Below are 18,510 nucleotides of genomic sequence, written 5' to 3'. Positions count from 1 at the left end.
TTTAATCAGGCTCTTCTTGGTGGAAATTGGGATTGTCCACAGCCTATTGCTACCACAATCAGTGTTACAACAAATACAGCTGCACATAGAGATTTATACAAGATTGCTAGGCTAGAGGGGATGTGCATTTTAAAGTTCAAGAGGATCTGAGATCACCCAGTCTTAAAAGATTTCCAGCTTTTTCAGCTCGTAGCATTTTTCCGACTCGTAGCATCTCTGGATAGGGTTTCCAAGGAGCGACTGGTGGGTTTGATCGGCCATCCTTGTGGTTAGCAGTTGAGTGCTTATTCGACAGTGCCACACGAGGACTCCTCAGCCTGTAGTGTGAGATAAGATACTGGTTAGAGAGAGGGCAGGCTAGTTAACAGTATTGGTGGTGTTTATATTCTTTGTCCTGAAGCTGTTCACGAACCCACAGGGAAATACACAAGGTGGTAAAGCTATTAAATAGAGCTGTTAGAGGTTAGTGAGACAAAGGTGGCGGGGGTGTATATCAGCTACTGTTAAGCAGCCCCTCATGACAGTTGTACTGTACTTACATGCATCTGTTCTTTTCTAGGACCTTTAGCGTCGTAAGACATTTTGGCTGCGTAACCTTCCCTGCTTCAAGTTCATCATGTCAAAGTTAAAAAGCTCTGAGTCTGTTAGGGTGGTGGTTCGCTGTCGGCCCATGAATGGCAAGGAAAAGGCTGCTTCCTACGACAAAGTGGTGGATGTGGATGTGAAGCTGGGCCAGGTGTCTGTAAAGAACCCCAGAGGTGTGGCCCATGAAATGCCCAAGACCTTCACCTTTGATGCAGTCTATGACTGGAACGCTAAACAATTTGAACTCTATGATGAGACGTTCCGACCACTTGTGGACTCAGTCCTGCAGGGTTTTAATGGGACAATTTTTGCTTATGGACAGACTGGGACTGGAAAAACCTACACAATGGAAGGTGTTCGTGGTGACCCTGAAAAAAGAGGGGTAATCCCTAACTCATTTGACCACATCTTCACCCACATTTCTCGATCTCAGAATCAGCAATACCTGGTCAGGGCTTCGTATTTAGAGATCTACCAGGAGGAAATCCGTGATCTGCTCTCAAAGGATCAGACCAAAAGACTTGAGCTCAAAGAGAGACCTGACACTGGAGTGTATGTGAAAGACCTGTCCTCCTTTGTCACCAAGAGTGTGAAGGAGATAGAGCACGTGATGAATGTCGGGAACCAGAACCGTTCAGTTGGTGCTACCAATATGAATGAGCACAGTTCACGCTCTCATGCCATTTTTGTCATCACAATCGAGTGCAGTGAGGTGGGCCTTGATGGTGAAAACCATATCCGCGTGGGCAAGCTCAACCTTGTAGACCTTGCTGGCAGTGAACGGCAAGCCAAGACTGGTGCTCAAGGGGAAAGATTGAAGGAAGCAACCAAGATCAACCTCTCCCTTTCAGCCTTGGGTAATGTCATCTCTGCCCTGGTGGATGGCAAAAGCACTCACATTCCATATCGGGACTCAAAGCTTACTAGGCTTCTCCAAGATTCCCTCGGTGGCAATGCTAAAACTGTGATGGTGGCTAACGTGGGGCCTGCCTCTTACAACGTAGAAGAGACTCTGACCACTCTGAGATACGCCAACCGTGCCAAAAACATTAAGAACAAACCAAGGGTCAATGAGGACCCCAAAGATGCTCTTCTTCGTGAATTTCAGGAAGAGATTGCTCGGCTCAAGGCCCAGCTGGAAAAACGGTCCATTGGCAGAAGGAAGAGGCGGGAGAAACGGAGGGAAGGTGGTGGCAGCGGTGGGGGTGGGGAAGAGGAGGAGGAGGAGGGAGAAGAGGGTGAGGAGGAAGGGGATGATAAGGATGATTATTGGCGGGAACAGCAAGAAAAACTGGAGATTGAGAAGCGGGCCATTGTAGAGGACCACAGCTTGGTTGCAGAGGAGAAGATGAGGCTGCTGAAGGAGAAGGAGAAGAAGATGGAGGACCTGCGGCGAGAGAAGGATGCTGCCCAGATGCTAGGTGCCAAAATCAAGGTACCAGACCCTTTCTTAGGCCTTTCCCCTTTAGCTGCTTTTTGTGTATATACATATATATATATTTATTTGTTGTTGTTGTTAAGTGCCATGTAGTGTTTCCAAGGAGCATTTGGGGTGTTTGAACTGCTAACATTGCAGTTCAAATGGATCTTGCGGTACAGTGCTTATCCTGCAATGCCACACTCATATATGTATATACATACACATATGAATATCTCTTTCAATTTTGATTCCCAACAGTTCTATGATAGCCGGTGCTCAATAAGCATTTGTTATTTTGAAAAAATTAAATATTAAGAATTCGTAAAAAGAATCATTATTACTTACATGCAAGGTATAAAGAACAGCAACAGAACTACCTTTACCTGTGTACCTGCCCCGCGGTATGAGAAATCAAACAACCTGTCATACCTGTCATACCTGTCGAAGTTCCTTGTGGTCTTTGCCACAGAGGTTCCACTGTCCTAAATCTGTTGTTGATCATTTCCTTGCTTTTCATTATGGTTTTATGATCCATGTAAGCATCTCTAAATAAAGATTGTTCAGTTGCACATGATTTCTCACTTCTATGTAAATGGAATCCTATTGCTAAAATTTGCTTTTATTCCCTCTATTAAGTTCATGAGATTTGCTCATCTTGAAAACCTCTGTGGGTGGTGGGGTGGGGTTGAATGCTGTGAAGTCAGTTCTGATGCATAGCAACCCTGTACAGGGTTTCTGAGGCTGTAAATCTTTACAGGCTAGTAGATTTGAACTGCTAACCTTGCATTTGGCAGCCTAACATGTAACCCACTACACTACCGAGACTCCTTATAGATGCTTGTTAAGTGCCATAGGGTGGTTTCTGATTCATAGCAACCCTGTGTAGGGTTTCTGAGGAGCAGCTGGTGGGTTTGAGCGGCCAACCTTGTGGTTCACAGTCCAGTGCATAGTGACCTGTGTTGTTGTTAAGTGCCATCAAGTCAGTTCCGACTCATAGTGACCCTGGATAGGGTTTCTGAGGAATGGCTGGTGAGTTTGAACTGCTGACCTTGTGGTCCAGTGCTTATCCTCCAGTGCCACACCAGGACTCCATGGTACCCTCTGGCTGTGGTTTATTCATTATTACTAGTCTGGGTATCCTGTGGTATTTATTCCATTCTCCTACTAGTTTGGGTTGCTTGCCTTTAGGCTGCGTACATTCATGTACTTGGCTCCTGGAGACCATGTATGAGTTAGAGTACCTTGAAGTCCCTTCCAAGACTGAAACCTTCTAGACATGATGTGAAAATCAAGTCACGTACAACATAAATAGAGGTTAAGTTGCTCTAGGAAGGGGCTTATTATGGAATTCCACTATGTCAAATGCCACTTCACCCTCCTGGTTCCTGCATTTGAAGTGTGCCCACATTTGATTTGCATGCTGCTAATTAGGATCACATCTGTTATTCGAGGCCAGAAACATATAGATTCTAAATAAGCTGGGGTGTTTGGAGAACTCTCAGAGACTGAGTAAGCATGGCGAGACTCAGCATCACTATGTCAAGGCCACTGACTTCTTAGATGTTTTGTCTATGGAGAGATGACATTACATCTGTGTTTCTCAATCCCTGCTTGCTGTCAGATTCTAAAACAAAAGGATTCTAGAGCTGGAGACAGTGAGGTTGTTTAGTAATCTAGTCCAGCCCCTTCGTTTTGAGAGAAGAGAGAACAAAACTGAAAGGGCTCACTGAAAGATGACAGTAGGGCTGTGGTCAATGTTTCTAAGAAAGTTTCTTAAAAGCAACCGTTTAAGCCCAGAGCTGTCCTAACATCCAGACCCCATAGTCTTCTGCCTATGGACACTAAGAGCCGGCAGCTTCTTCCTTAGCCCAGTGAAGCCAGCATCCTCTGCTCCTCTCTATGGCCCTGTATGTCCACAAGGCCTCTGTTTTGGTTCTCTAGTGCTGCTATCACAGAAATATCACAAGTGAGTGGCTCTAAAGAACAGAAATGTGTTTTCTCACAATTTAGAAGTCTAGAAGTCCAAGTGCTGACTCTGGGGAAAGGCTTCTTCTCTCTGTGAGCTCTGGGGGAAGGTTGGTGTCTTTTCAGCGTCTGCTTCAGGGTTCCTTGGCAGTCTTCATGTGGTGGGGTAGCTGCCATCATCTGTGCCTCTTGTCAACTCAGTGTCACCCCACGTGACGGAGTAGAACTGCTTCAGAGGATTTCTTAGAGGAGTCCTGGTGTGGCGCTGTAGGCTATGCACTGGACTGTTAACCACAAGGTTAATAAGCTGTTCAGACCCATCAGCTGTTCTTCAGAAACGCTATGTTGTTAAGTGCCCTGGAATCATTTCTGACTCAAGCAGCTCTGCATAGGGTTTATCGAGGAGTGGCTGGTGAGTTTAAACAGCTGACCTTGAGGTTCAAAATGACCTCGTGGTCCAGTGCTTACTCTACAGCACCATACCAGAAACCTTAGATAGGGTTGTTGTGAGTCAGAACCGAGTAGTCTGCACTTAACAGTCTTTTTGGAAACAGGTCACACCAGGTGTTAATCCTGAGGGAAATGCTGGGCGGGTTGGAACCACCAGCCTTTCCTTTAGCAGCGAGGGGGTTTAACGCTTGTACATCACCTTCTCCAGGACGCCTTTGCTGTTCTTTTCTGGCTCTTTTTAAATTTCAGAGAAACACAGCTTACTGACATGGACTCATTAACATAACAAAGAAACCCGCTACCCTAGCGGGATTACATTAGTAGTATAGGGTTTACAAGGAGTTCTGGTAGCGTAATGGTTACGAATCGGGCTGTGAACTGCAAGGTCACCAGTTCGAAACTACCAGCTGCTCCGCGGGATAAAGATTTACAGCCTTGGAAACCCTGTTCAGGGTCGCTATGGGTCAGAACCAACTCAACAGCACTTAACAACAACATAGGGTTACAACTCACATTTTTGGAGGAGACAGTTCAAGCCACACCAGCCTCTAAATCCTGCCTTACCTGGGTCTCTTGGACCCATCCACTTTACTTCTTGCCCCTACTACCAAGTCTGCTCTTCCCCCAGCCCCCTGTCTGTCCCGTCTCCTGTAACCTAGCTATTCTCCCCATTCTGCTGACACACATGCTTCAAAAGGGTGTCAGGAAGAAATGTAATCTCCCCTAACAGGGCTTCTTTCTTAAGGTTTTGCTTTGCTACCTTCTTGTATCACTACTCCCTCCTAGGCTACACTCTGAAAAAAACAAAATTTTTTCCTAGTTTTTGGGATAAGCACTGAACTGTAAACCACAAGGTCCACAGTTCGAGCCTGTCAGTCGTTCCACACTAAAAAGATGAGGCTTTTTACTCCCTCCAAGATTTAAAGCCTAGAAAATCCTGTAGACTATACAGGGTTGCTGTGAGTTGGAGCTACCTCCATGGCACTTAACAATTTCTATTTTTACTTCAACTCTGTGTAGATGTCCCTTCAGACAGGATGCTTCCCCTGACTGCCTCCTAAAGTCTGCATTCCCTTCCTCCAGTGTGCTTCTCTTCATGAATTACTCCGTACTGCCCTCAGAATAAGGAACTCTGGTAGCGTAGTGGTTACGAATCGGGCTGCGAACCACAAGGTCAGCAGTTTAAAACTACTAGCTGTTCCATGGAAGAAAGATGAGGCGTCCTGTTCCCATAAAGATTTACAGCCTCGGAAACCCTGTACAGGGTCGCTATGAGTCGGAACCGACTCCACGGCACACAGAAGCAGCAGCTCTCAGAATGGCATCTGACACCTTGTGCTTACTTGTCTGTGTCCCTCAGTGCACTGTAAGCTTTGTGATTTATAGTCACAGTTGCATGTTGTTGTTGTTAACTGCCATCAAGTTAGTTTTGACTCAATGACCCTGTATAGGGTTTTCGAGGAGCAGCTGGTGGTTTTGAACTGCTGACCTTGTGGTTCACAGTCCAGTGCTGATCCTCCAACACATCAGGACATATACAGTAGTTGTCTGTGGGTGAATGCACTGGACTGCAAAGTCATTTGAGCCATATGGTCGGTGGTTCAAGTTCATCATTTGCTCTTTGGAAACCCTATACAGACAGGATTGCTATGGGTTGGAACTTGTACAAACTCCTCTAACATTTTTCAAAAAAAAAATGGAATTAATATTTTTTTTATTGTTGAAACTACACAACCAAACATATACCAATTCAGTAATTTCCACATGAACCCAAACATTTTTTAAACGAGAATGAAAATTTATGTATAAGGGCATTTCAGAAAGTTCATGGGAAACCTGAATGAAAAGATTATGAAATTTTCCCTAAAACTTTCTGAACCCTTCTCATATGAATGGAGAAGCTATTTTCACTGTTGCCAAAGTGAAGCCCCCACTGAAGCTGCCCCCAGCTCTACCCCCAGTGATTAGAAGAGTAGGACGGGCGGCTGAGCGTCGCTCTTCCCATTTCTGAGTTCTGAGCTTTCTGCCTTTCAGGGCCTCCCCTAGAAAATGTGTTCTGAAGGAGACCATTTATGAGATGGAGTCTTACTTTTTCATTCAGGCCATGGAGAGTAAGCTGCTGGTTGGAGGGAAAAATATAGTGGATCATACAAATGAACAGCAGAAGATCCTGGAACAGAAACGGCAGGAAATTGCAGAGCAGGTAGCTTTGCTTTTCATTCTTTTGGGGGACAGAGGCGGGAGGTGAGTTAATTCTACAGAGCAAACATCTCTTCTGTTAGAAATGCTGCAGAGTTAAGACTCTGACCTGGACAACTGAGCCCTCATCCTTGTGTAGATTGGTCTGTGGGATAAACTAATGAATTTTGTGATATTGTTCAGAAACGTCGAGAAAGAGAAATTCAGCAACAGATGGAAAGTCGCGATGAGGAGACATTGGAACTTAAAGAGACGTACAGCTCATTGCAGCAAGAGGTGGACATCAAAACAAAAAAACTCAAAAAGGTATACAAGGATTAAAGCCATGCAAAGGTGCCTTGAGACTTTGGGGGAAAATGAGAACTCTGTTGTCTGGTTGAATGCCCTCTTCACCCGCCTCTCCCCTCGGTTCCAGCTCTTCTCCAAACTGCAGGCAGTGAAGGCTGAGATCCATGACCTCCAAGAAGAACACATCAAGGAGCGCCAAGAGCTGGAACAGACCCAGAATGAGCTCACCAGGGAACTAAAGCTCAAGTAAGTGCCAGATTTTCCCCTAGTCCCAGGCCTTCTGCTAGGGTGGTGGTCCGGTTTGTAAAGTAAGAAACTTGCTACAGAAGACACAGTCCCTGCCTGCTCTAAGTCATTTTCTGCTACCTTGTCTGTCTTCTCTTAATCCTGAGATCACTTTCCATCTCGAGGTCCCATCTGTTAATGTTAACTGAACAAGTTGGCCACATAACCTCCAAGTTCCCTTCCACCCCATCTTCTGAAGCTTTTAAGGGCTCTGGCCTTTCTTACCTCTATCGATTGATAAAGAGGTAATCTCTTTTTAACTTGACTTTCATCATGACATTTTTCTTTTTCTTTTATCTTTTTATTGTGAATTGAGTGAAGGTTTACAGACAAGATTATCAGCTTTACATTCAACAAATCATATACTTTGTTTCATCTCAATGATTATAATCTCCTCAATGCAACAATAGTTATCCTGCTTCCGTCCTTTCCGCTCTGTGATTCCTGTTTGCATTCCACCCACCTTCCTATCCTTTCTCAACTTTGTCCTTAGGAAAACGTTGCCCTTTGATTTTGAATGATTGACAATTCCATGGTGAGGATACCTTACTAGTGTAGTATGCTTGGCTAAAAATTGGACCACAAAAGTGAGTTCCTTCCAGACCTGAAGGGTGATCGAGGCCCATAGTCTCAGATTCCTCCAGAGTTTTTCTGACCCGTAAATCTGGTCTATTTTCTTTTTTAAAAAATAATGTTGAATTTTGTGTCTCTCTCTGGGACCCTCTAATGTGATCCTTGTCCAGGGCAGTTGGTAGTGGTAACTGTCTAGTTCCAGTCTCAGAGTTGTGTATTATGGCATTTTTATGAGTGGTACAATGAATACCCAAGTGTCCATCCCCCAGGTTTAACCATTAATACACTTTGGTCACCTGTCTTTATTCTTGTCACCTGTATGGAGTCCTGGTGTGGCGCTGTGGGCTAATGCATCAGACTACAAAGTCATTTGAACTGTAAGGTCGGTGATTCAAGCTCACCAGCTGCTCCTTGGAAACCCTGTACAGGGTCGCAATGGGTCGGAATCAACTTGACGGCACTTAATAACAACAACATACTTATACAAGTATTTTAAAGCAGATTTTCCCTTGTGCTATTCCGTTCCTATATACTGAGTAGTTACCTGACCCTATGCTAGTTTTTGAAAGGCTTTGTTAAGGTGTCACTCACATGCCTCGAATTTACTGATTTAAAATGCACAATGCAGTGTTTTACAATGTTTATCAGTACTTCATTTTTTTTTGTGGCTAAATATTTAATATTCTATTGTATCGATAAAGTAAAACATACCACAATTTATTTATCCGCTCATTAGTTAATGAGCATTTGGGTTGTTTCCACTTTTGGGCTATTTTGCATAGTAATCCTATGAACATTTGTGTACACGTTTTTTTGTGTGTGTGGACCTGTGTTTTCAAGTCCTTTGGGTCTTTTATAAGTTTTACAGTTTTAAGTCGTACACTTAGGTCTGTGATCCATTTTGAGTTCACTTTTTTCTGCCACAATTGATAACATCATTCATGGGCCATACACACAATGATCAACTTAAAAATTGGCCTGCTGTCTTTGGTCAAACATTGAATTAACTCACCCCTAATGCGAGGCAGGCTGCTAATCTCACAGACAGCAGTTTAAAACTACCAGTGGTTCCGCAGGAAAAAAATGAGGTTTTCTGTTCTTGTAAAGATTTACAGCTTCAGAAACCCTACACATGGTCACTATAAATCAGAACCAACCCCACAGCACATAACCACCGCCACCAATGTGACTGCAGTGGACTCCTGGTATGGTGCTGTGGGGTCAACACTAGACTGCGAACCACAGGGTTTCAGTTCAAACCCACCAGCTGCTCCATGGAAACCGTATACAGGGTCACTGTGAGTCGGAACTGACTCAATGGCACTTAACAACAGCAATGTGACTGCAAGGTCAGCAGTTCAAACTCACCAGCTACTCCTCAGAAAGTCTATACAGGTCACTGTGAGTCGGAACGGATTCAACTGCAGTGTGATGGCTGGAGTCCTGGTGTGGTGCTTCAGGATAATGCACTGAACTACAAAGTCAGACTACAAACTTCAAACCCACCGGCTGCTCCTCAGAAACCCTGCACAGGGTCACTAAGTGTTGCAACCAACTCAATGGCACTTAACCACAACAACAATGTGATGGCTGGAACTCTGCGGTTGCCTTGTCAGGGCCAGACCAAATGATCCTGTGGGCCTTCAGTGGCCCCGTGGGCCAGATGTTCCTTACCGGTGGTCTAGCCTGAGATCTGGGCACAATATTGTCTGCAGCTCTGTAGGTGGTGATACTGTGCAGCATGGCTTGAGAACCACTGAGCTAATGGTCTCAGCAAACAGTGATCTTTGTCTGCTTCCATTATTTCATTAAGGCTTGCCAAATGTTTTTCTATGCCAGCCCTTCCATGTCATTAGCTGAAATTTGTCTTTAAAAGAATAACTTTCAAAAGAGATCTTTCAATGATCAAGTTTTTAATTCGGAAAGGAGTCCTTAAAATAAAATGTACGTGTGGGTCTTCTAAGAAAGAAGGTGAACAATGAGAAAACAGATCAGAGCAAAATAATATAGTTAATCTCTGGAAAGTAGATCATTGAATTTTTTACATTTTCTAAGATGAGTAAATAGAACTTTTGCAACCAGTAAAAGAACAAATAAATCTTATGAGACATAATTTTTTAAGTAAAGAGGAGCATTTAATCTCCCAAAGGTGGTTTTCTTTTTTCCCCTAGAAAGGGATTTTTGTTGTATCTTTCACTTAACATCTTTTGAATAAACAATTAGCCAGCCTGTTCCTCACAGGAGCCCACAACTCGGTGGTGTTTATTCTGTGTCTTTCCCACATTGACACCCCTCTGGCATTGTTCTGCACTGCGATTTGAAAGAGTGAAGACAGAGGTGTGGCAGAAGACAGTAGTCACCATGGAAAGACATGGCCCTGTGGGCTCCGGTTTCATTGTTGGCCTTGTTCCCTGTTGGACCGCTTCTAAGCAGAAACTCTTCTTAAGAATAGTTTCGGTCCTCAGTGTTCCATTGGGCCCTGGTGGATTAGGAAATGATTGTGTCTCAGCTTGGGTAACAATCCATGGAGTTGGAGGAGGGCAGTTTAAATTCTAACCAAGGACACTCCAGACAACACTTGCATCAGCAGGTATTCAGTATAGCTCAGGTATCTCTCAGTTTCTTCCTTTCACATCCTTGAGTCGTAGCTCCCACGATCCCAGGATAGACTGCTGTTAACCACCTGTCTTACCTAAGAATTCTGCACTGTAGCCCTTCTGTCTCAGGCAGGGACCGGCTCTCATGCATGTCTGAATCATGCCTGTCTGGTGTGCTGGTAGGTCCGTAGTACCTGATCAGTTTAACAGTTATCTAATTATAACTCATGGGACCAGATTGTCAATACTCACTAATTCAGCTTCTTTCTTTCTTTGTATTCACCCTTATGTGTTCTTAACAGACATCTTATTATAGAAAACTTTATTCCTCTTGAAGAGAAAAGTAAAATTATGAATCGATCCTTCTTTGATGAAGAGGAAGATCACTGGAAATTACATCCTATAACCAGACTGGAGTAAGTCACTATTGACTTTCAGTAGAAAGGCTGGGGGAAGTGGGGTGGAGAGGTTGCTCAGGAAGAATGAAAGTCTGTCGAGAAGCTGCACTTGGCTAGCGGGTATGGTAAGAGCTCAGTTTGAATCCTTTTAACTCAGGCCAATTGTATATCTGAGTTTTATGGCTGCCATAGGTCCATGAGGCAGAAGTTTGGTGATGAGTGTAGTGTTAGGAATTGGAGATTTGTCACTAGTGAACTAGTGACATTTCCCAAGTTCTTGCATTTCAGCTTTTCCTGCTGTCAGTGAAAGGTGGGTGATGCTAGACCAAATGAGCGGCAGTATACTTTGTGTGTCAGTCCCAGTCTGACACAGCGTGGAGACTTAGTCCTACTGGTAAGACGGGGGATGTCTGCCAAGCATGCAGGAGTAGGGGGTGCTGACATGGTTCGGGTCTGCCCTCAAAGAACTAGAGGATGACAGCTCCCTTCTAGTTTAAAAGATGAATGGTGTGTACACTGGCATCAGAGTCATTCTGTCAGTACTGTAAGGTCAGCAGCTTCTTTCCTGTTGACATATGTCAATCCTCTGCCCAGGGAATTACTTGCTTCAGTTCTGTCTGATGCAGGCTCGGAATCTTCTAAGTGCCAGCTTAGCGGGACCAATGCTAGGACTGCAGACCCCTCCAGCCAGGGCTTTAACCGCTGCAGTCTGTTTTCAGGAATCAGCAGATGATGAAGCGGCCTGTCTCAGCGGTGGGATACAAGAGGCCATTGAGCCAGCACGCAAGAATGTCCATGATGATTCGCCCTGAGGCCCGATATAGGGTGAGAAGATTGCTTTTGGATTTTTCTCCTCTCTCTTTTGGAGTTTGAATTTATGTAAACCCTTAGGCACCGTTTCATGGAGTCACAGAGATTGTTTTGTACCCTTCTTCTAGAGGTTGTGGATATTTAGAATAGAAAAATCAGTAAGTAAAATGGTAAAATAGGATGAGGTTTAGAAAATCAGAAACTAGGAAAGAAGGAAAATCCAAACAGACTGCCGCTTTGTTGTTGTTGTTAATTACCGTCAAGTTGGTTCTAACCCATAGCAACCCTGTATAGGGGTTCCAGTGAGCGGCTAGTGAGCTTGAACTGCCAACCTTGCAGTTCAAATGATTTTGCAGTCCAGCTCATTAAGCCACAGTGCCACACCAGGACTCCAATAGTAGTCAATAAATATTTACAGTAAACTTCAGGGGAAACTGGAGAAATTGTGCCAATGTCTAGTGACAGGAGAGGAGGCAGCACTGGGGTGTGGTGCAAATGGTTAAGCACTCAGCTACTAGCAGAAAGGTTGGCAGTTCACACCCACCCAGCAGCACCACAGGAGACAGGCCTGTTGATCTGGTTCTGAAAGGTCACAGCCTTCAAAACCCTATGGAGCTGTTCTCCTTTGCACTCATGAGTTGCAATTGACTCGACAGCATCTAACATTAATAATGACAGGAGAGGATTCTCAGGGTGCTGCAAACAGATAACAAGCCTGGCTGCTAACTTAGAAGTTGGAGCTTCTAATCCATCCAGAGGAGCCTTGGAAAAAGTACCTGGCAGTCTACTTTTGAAAACTCAGCCATTGAAAATCCCGTGGAGCACAGTTGTACTGTGACACACACACGGAGCTGCCAGGAGCCAGAATTAACTCACGGCCAGCTAGTTTACTAAACGGGATGGGGATGTGTTCAAGAACTACATACAGTGCTTCCGTTTAGTATTGGATTGTACCACTGTTGAAAGTGACACCATGGGCGGCTAGTTAATGGCCCCAAAAGATTTTACAAGCTGCAAGACAATTTGTACCAGATCTTGTATTTATGAATGGTTGGTGGAAGTACACTGACTTTAAATTTTTTTCTGTTTGTTTACATTTTACAGCTATCAGCAGGAAACCCATATTATTTATATAATGAAAGCTTTTCATTTAAAAATTTAGAAAAGGTTTTTTTTTATTTTTCCATGGCAGCCAGAACAAAATAGAAGATGGGGATTAGTTAGCGCCCTCATTGAAGTGATTTAAAATAAAGAAAGCCTGTCACTTCAGTGATTTAAAGTAAAACCAAAGCAAAAAGATTGATTAAGTGGAGTTTTATATAGGGGTAGCTGAGTGGTGTTATCAGAAGCCTAGTAGTATTTCATTGATTATTATGTGTCTTAAGCCAAATCACATGGAAGTAAAATTTTGCTAAAGAGAATACCAAAACAGCTTCAGCATTACATGGACAGGAAACTCCCAGAGATTCAAGCCAGATTCAGACGACGATGTGGAAACAAGGGATATTGTTGATGTCAGATGAATTTTGGCTGAAAGCAGAGAATACCAGCAAGATGTTTACCTGTGCTTTATTGCTATATAAAAGCTTTCAACTGTGTGAATCATGACAAGCTGTGGATAATGTTGCGAAGAACAGGTGTGTCAGAACACTTAATTGTACTCATGAGGAACCTGTACATAGACCAAAGAGGCAGTCATTCAAACCAAACAAGGGGATTAATAAATGGTTTTAAACCAGGAAAACTGTAAAGCATGGCTGTAGTCTTTCAACATGCGTATTCAGTCTGTATGCTGAGCAAATAATCCGAGAAACTGGATTATATGAAGAAGAAACGTGGCATCAGGGTTGGAGAAGACTCCAGTGAGTAGTCTGGGACACTTTATTTTGTTCATGGGGAAACCTGTACATAAACCGAAAGGCAGTCGTTCGAACAGAACAAGGGAACACCGAATGATTTAAAATCAGGAAAAGTGTGCACCAGGGTTGTATTCTTTCACCATACTTATTCAATCTGTATGCTGAGCAAATAATCTGAGAAGCTGGAATATATGAAGAATGTGGCATCAGGATTGGAAGAAGATTCATTAACAATTTGAGATATGCAGATGATGCAACCTTGCTTGCTGGAAGCAAAAAAGGCTTAAAATACTTACTGATGAAGATCAAAGACCACAGTCTTCAGTGTAGGTTGCACTATACTCAATGTAAACAAAACAAAATCCTCACCACTGGACCAATAGATAACATCATGAATAATGGAGAAAGGGTTAAAGTTGTCAAAGACTTAATTTTGTTTGGATCCGCTATCCACACTCATGGAAGAAGCAGTCAGGAAATCAAATGATATATTGCATTAGGCAAATCTGCTACAAAAGACCTCGTTAAGGTGTTTAAGAGCACCTGACTTAAGCTCTACAGTATTTTCAGCAGCTTAATATGTATGTGAAAGTTGGACAATGAATAAGGAAGACCATAGACAAATTGAAGCATTTGCATTATGGTTTTTAAGAGAAGAATATTAAAAGTACCATGGACTGCCAGAAGAATAAACAAATGTGTGTTGGAAGAAGTACAGCCAGAATGCTCCTTAGAAGCCAGACATCTTCTCTCATACATCAAACATATTATCAGGAGGGACTAGTCCCTAGAAAAGGTCATCATGGCTTGGTAAAGTAGATGATTAGGGAACAAAAGAAAGACCCCCAACGAGATGGGTACAGTGGCAGCTGCAGTGGGCTCAAGTGTAACAACAATTGTAAGGTTGTCATAGGACTGGGCGGTGGTGTCGTTCTCTTGTGCACAGGGTTGCTAGGAGTTGCAACTGACTTGATGGCACCTAACAACAACAAGCCAAAAACATGACTTGAAAGCTCACAAATCAAATACGTGAGTTTCCAGGGATTTTACCCTGGTGGCACTTTGGTTTAGCTGCTTGATGCCAACTAAAAGGTTGGCATCTGGAACCCACCAGCCACTCCATGGGACAAAGATGTAGCAGTCTGCTTTTATAAACCCTATGGGGCAGTTCTACCCTGTCCTGTAGTGTTTCTGTGAGTTCGAGTCAACTTGATGGCAGTGAATTTGGCTTTCGTTTTAGAACCTGATCTGAAGGCAGAATGTAAAGCAGTGGCGTTCAGATGTTTTTTAGCAGTGGACCACTTCATCAAAAGAAATTGTACACAGTAGGATAAGCACTGGACTAATAACTGCGAGGTCCATGGTTCAAACCCACCAGTTGGTCCTCAGAAACCCTATACAGAGTCAACTCAACAGCACTTAACATCAACAGCCGCAACATCCCAATATACAGATAGATAAATGAAGCTGCTGCCTTGACAACCATGGTGTTCTCCTCTCTACATACTGATCTCAGTGTGGTGGAGCGAGAAGGCTCATAAGAATCTCCAAGGCCAGTTCCGGTTATTACAACATTTTTACGAAACCCAAATATTGCCATGCATGAAAAGGCCTTTACCTTTCTATTCCATTTTTCCATGAGCTTTTGAAGATGCTCCCTTGTACACCCTCCACATACAGCAGACTTGCTTCCTCCTCTTTGCAACCAAAATGTTCACCTGTAATCACACCTGGAAAAAAATGACAGAACAACATCACCTGTTAACAGGCGTTTAGTAGACTCTGAATAGTGAGCAGTTTACTTGTATTCTGTGTCTGATGGCTGTGCTTCTACAGGCAGAAAATATCGTACTGTTGGAGCTGGACATGCCCAGCCGGACCACCAGAGATTACGAGGGCCCAGCCATTGCCCCCAAAGTCCAGGCCGCATTGGATGCGGCTCTGCAGGATGAGGATGAGATACAGGTGGATGCTTCATCCTTTGAAAGCACTGCAAATAAGAAATCCAAGGCCAGGTGAGTGGCTTTTGATGACCCATGTTTGAAGAGAACATGTTTGAAGAAGAACAAACTAAGAGGGGGGCCAAGAGTGTTTGTTTATCATCAGACACTGCGGAACACACCAGGAAGTGTGCCATATCGCTCCTGTGTTTATTCACTTGTTCCACAAATATTTATGGTCCAGGCACTTTGCCAGGTATACTGAACACCAGTATACTTAAGGTACCCAGTTCCTGCCTGTAAGAAACATCGGTCTAGTAGCAGGCAGTTTTGAGTGCTTTAAAAGAATTATCTTAATGATTCCCTATAAAATCTTGTAAATATTACCATCAATTCCATTTTACAGAAAAGAAAGCCAAGACTTAGAGAATTTGAGAAACGAGTTAGGTCCAAGAAAACCTAGCTAAGTAAGCTAGCAGAGCCAATGGTCAAAGCTGGGTTTTGACTAAACTTACAACTTCTGAACTTCAATGCTGAATTGACTTCACCCAGTAAAATAAACAAGTACTTAAGTCAGTGCTTAGTTAGAAACTCAGGCTTTTAAAATTCTGGATTAGACAAGGATGTAAGTAAAACAGCTAGCTGGAAAATCAAAACCAGAAATAATTCCTCCTGCAAGCTTGATTCTTTAAAAAAAAAACTAAACAATTTCAAGCTGTCAAGATTTGATGTTAACTGAAGGACAGAAGCTGAATGTCCAAGTAAGCTCCTGCCCTGAGGTCTCACACTCCTGTTGGCTGACTCTGGAGGCCTTTCCCAGAGGGTCAGGTTGCTTCGTTTAGGGCTTTGATAGCTGTAAGTATATTGGCTTTCCGGTCATTGAAAAAAGGCTGCCTTTAAAGGTTAATGGCACTCGATGGGAGAAGAGGCTGATCTGGTTCGGAAACTAAGACAGAGACGTGTCATGTAAACATTTGTTTGTATTTTGCAGGCCTAAAAGTGGAAGGAAGTCAGGATCCTCCTCGTCTTCCTCAGGAACCCCTGCATCTCAGCTTTATCCACAGTCTCGGGGCCTGGTTCCAAAGTAAAGCCAGCTCCTCCTCTCCCAGGGCATAAACAGCATTTGCCTTCTGAGAGAAGAGACGAGCGAAAGCGTGCAGAGAGGACTTGAGCCCTAACTCGGAACCATTCCCCTGAGGAGAAGCGATGGCCTCTTTGCAGAACGTGCTGGTCATGATCAGACACTCAGCTCCTCTGGAAAACCCTTTTAATTAGCATCTCAGAAATGCATGGGGCAAGGTAAAATGAGACAGTGCAGGTGGAGAGCAAGAAGGAAGCCAGTGACCTCGCTTCTCTCTTCCCTTCCCTTCCCTTCCCTTGCTTCTTGCGCCTCTTCTCCTTGCCCTTCTCTTCTCTCTCCTCTCCTTTTCTAGCCTGGTCTCTACACTGTGCTCCCTTCTTGTTGGACAGTAGGTCATAGTCAGCTGTCACCTTAGCAGGACCAAGTCTTTGGAGCTTCAGATGAAATGCCAGTGAGCTTGAAAAGTGAAAGCTCTAGAACTTGAGTGGGTTAGGTGCTCGTTCTCTTAGGTATAGATGAGAAATCTCATTGGGATTCAAGCCCCAAATGGGCATGATTGGCGATCTTGCTTCCCTGCACCTCAGTAAGAAGTAGATCTGCCAAATGAGAAAATCTTGACCTAGGAAGCTACCAATTTCTGCTCCTGAAAGATTCAATGTGAGACGCTCTAGTACTAACATTCCCTTTGCCTCTGGGGAGAGCTTAAGGAAACAACTTCTTTAACACCTCAAAACTGAGATTGTCCTGTCCAAGACCTACATCTATAAGCCGGTGCATGTCTAGACACCGGGTCACCTCACTTTTCTTCGTTTTCACCACCTTTTTCCTGTACACACACGCTCTGAGTTGCTCTCTCATGGGCCTGTCCTGTGGAGAAGGGAGGCTGGCTCTGCCTTCTTTGATGGGACGAGTCGAGGGAAGAGAGGTAGAGAAGCAATTTAGAATTCTCCACTTGGTTCCACATTGGCATGAAGAGCATAAGGGATATGAGGCGGGTGCAGAGATGGAGACTTAATGCAGTGGGAAGGGGAGACATCAGATGGAAGCAAAGAACTCCCTCCTGCCTGCTGCAGAAAACCACCGAACCCTAGAACTTGGGGCTCCCTGCTGGCAGAGCCCAAAGAGCAGCTGCGTGGTTGAACTGGCTCAGAGGAGAGTTAGGAATTCCTGTTTACATACACTAGTTTGGTTTGTAAGTTTTAGTTCTTTGTATTATTGAACTTCAAAATTTTGTTTTCTGTTGGTCATTAGGTTGATGGTACTCATTTTTCCCCAAGAGAAACTCACAAGTTTGTGTAGGTTGGGTTTGCAAGCACGAGGATGCCTGTATTCTGTGTGTGTGTCCCTCTGTATCAATGAGAGAGACCAAGAACTTGCCCAAGTTTGGAAATACACTAATGTGTGGCTGCTGCCTTTGGTCTGTGTTAAAAGCTCATTGAATGACTGATCCCAGCTGGGAGCATTCCCCTGTGGGTACCTGAGTCCATGAGCCAAGCCTGTGGGGACAGTGTGAGTCCCCAGGTCTGCCACGCTGGCGCACCTTGCTGGCATGGTGCCTTAGGAGAATGGCCATGCAGGTGGGCCATGGGTTGTATTATAACTCAGCTGCTTAGTTCCCAGGGCACATTTCTGGGTCAGAACCCGTGGGAAAGAGGAGGTACCGAGTGCAATGTCTTAAGCATTCTATAAAATAAGAGATCTGTCTGTCATCTGGCAACTCATCTACTTTTTAGTAACCACTCTTTCTGTACTTGGAGCCGTATTCAGCAGTTCCCAGACCACAGTGGAGCCTCCCCTCATCTTTTTTGGAGTCAAACTTGACTTTTTTCTAATTTACTAAGAATTTGCCTATTTAAGTAGAAAACAAATGATAAGGTATGTTGCCTAAGATGGTTATCTGCATGTTATCCCCACCTCTTGCACCATTGTTTCCTCAAACCTAGTCAGATTTCTGTAGATGGAAAATACTCACTGTAGCCAATTTGAGAATTAAAAACTACAGGTAGCACTACTCCTTAATACTAATGTTTTGAGGTGGCTATTCTGACCAAAGGCTGTTG

At 43.9% G+C, this 18,510-nt stretch overlaps 1 protein-coding gene across 1 annotated transcript; it reads left to right on the top strand.

Annotated features, from left to right (window-relative positions):
- Nucleotides 1-557: 557 nt before the first annotated feature.
- Nucleotides 558-17,051, top strand: KIF3B (kinesin family member 3B). The gene is made up of 8 exons (XM_006860697.1): nucleotides 558-2,020; nucleotides 6,522-6,623; nucleotides 6,803-6,925; nucleotides 7,035-7,153; nucleotides 10,665-10,778; nucleotides 11,480-11,585; nucleotides 15,266-15,444; nucleotides 16,361-17,051. Exons 1-8 carry the CDS (start codon nucleotides 617-619, stop codon nucleotides 16,455-16,457), a joined length of 2,244 nt encoding a protein of 747 aa, XP_006860759.1. The 5' UTR covers nucleotides 558-616; the 3' UTR covers nucleotides 16,458-17,051.
- The last annotated feature ends 1,459 nt before the right edge of the window (nucleotides 17,052-18,510 follow it).

The sequence above is a fragment of the Chrysochloris asiatica genome, unplaced genomic scaffold, assembly GCF_000296735.1.
Source record: "Chrysochloris asiatica unplaced genomic scaffold, ChrAsi1.0 scaffold00039, whole genome shotgun sequence".
NCBI lineage: Eukaryota > Metazoa > Chordata > Mammalia > Afrosoricida > Chrysochloridae > Chrysochloris > Chrysochloris asiatica.
The sequence above is the reverse complement of the archived record's forward strand: the minus strand, read 5'-3'. Positions and strand labels throughout refer to the sequence as shown.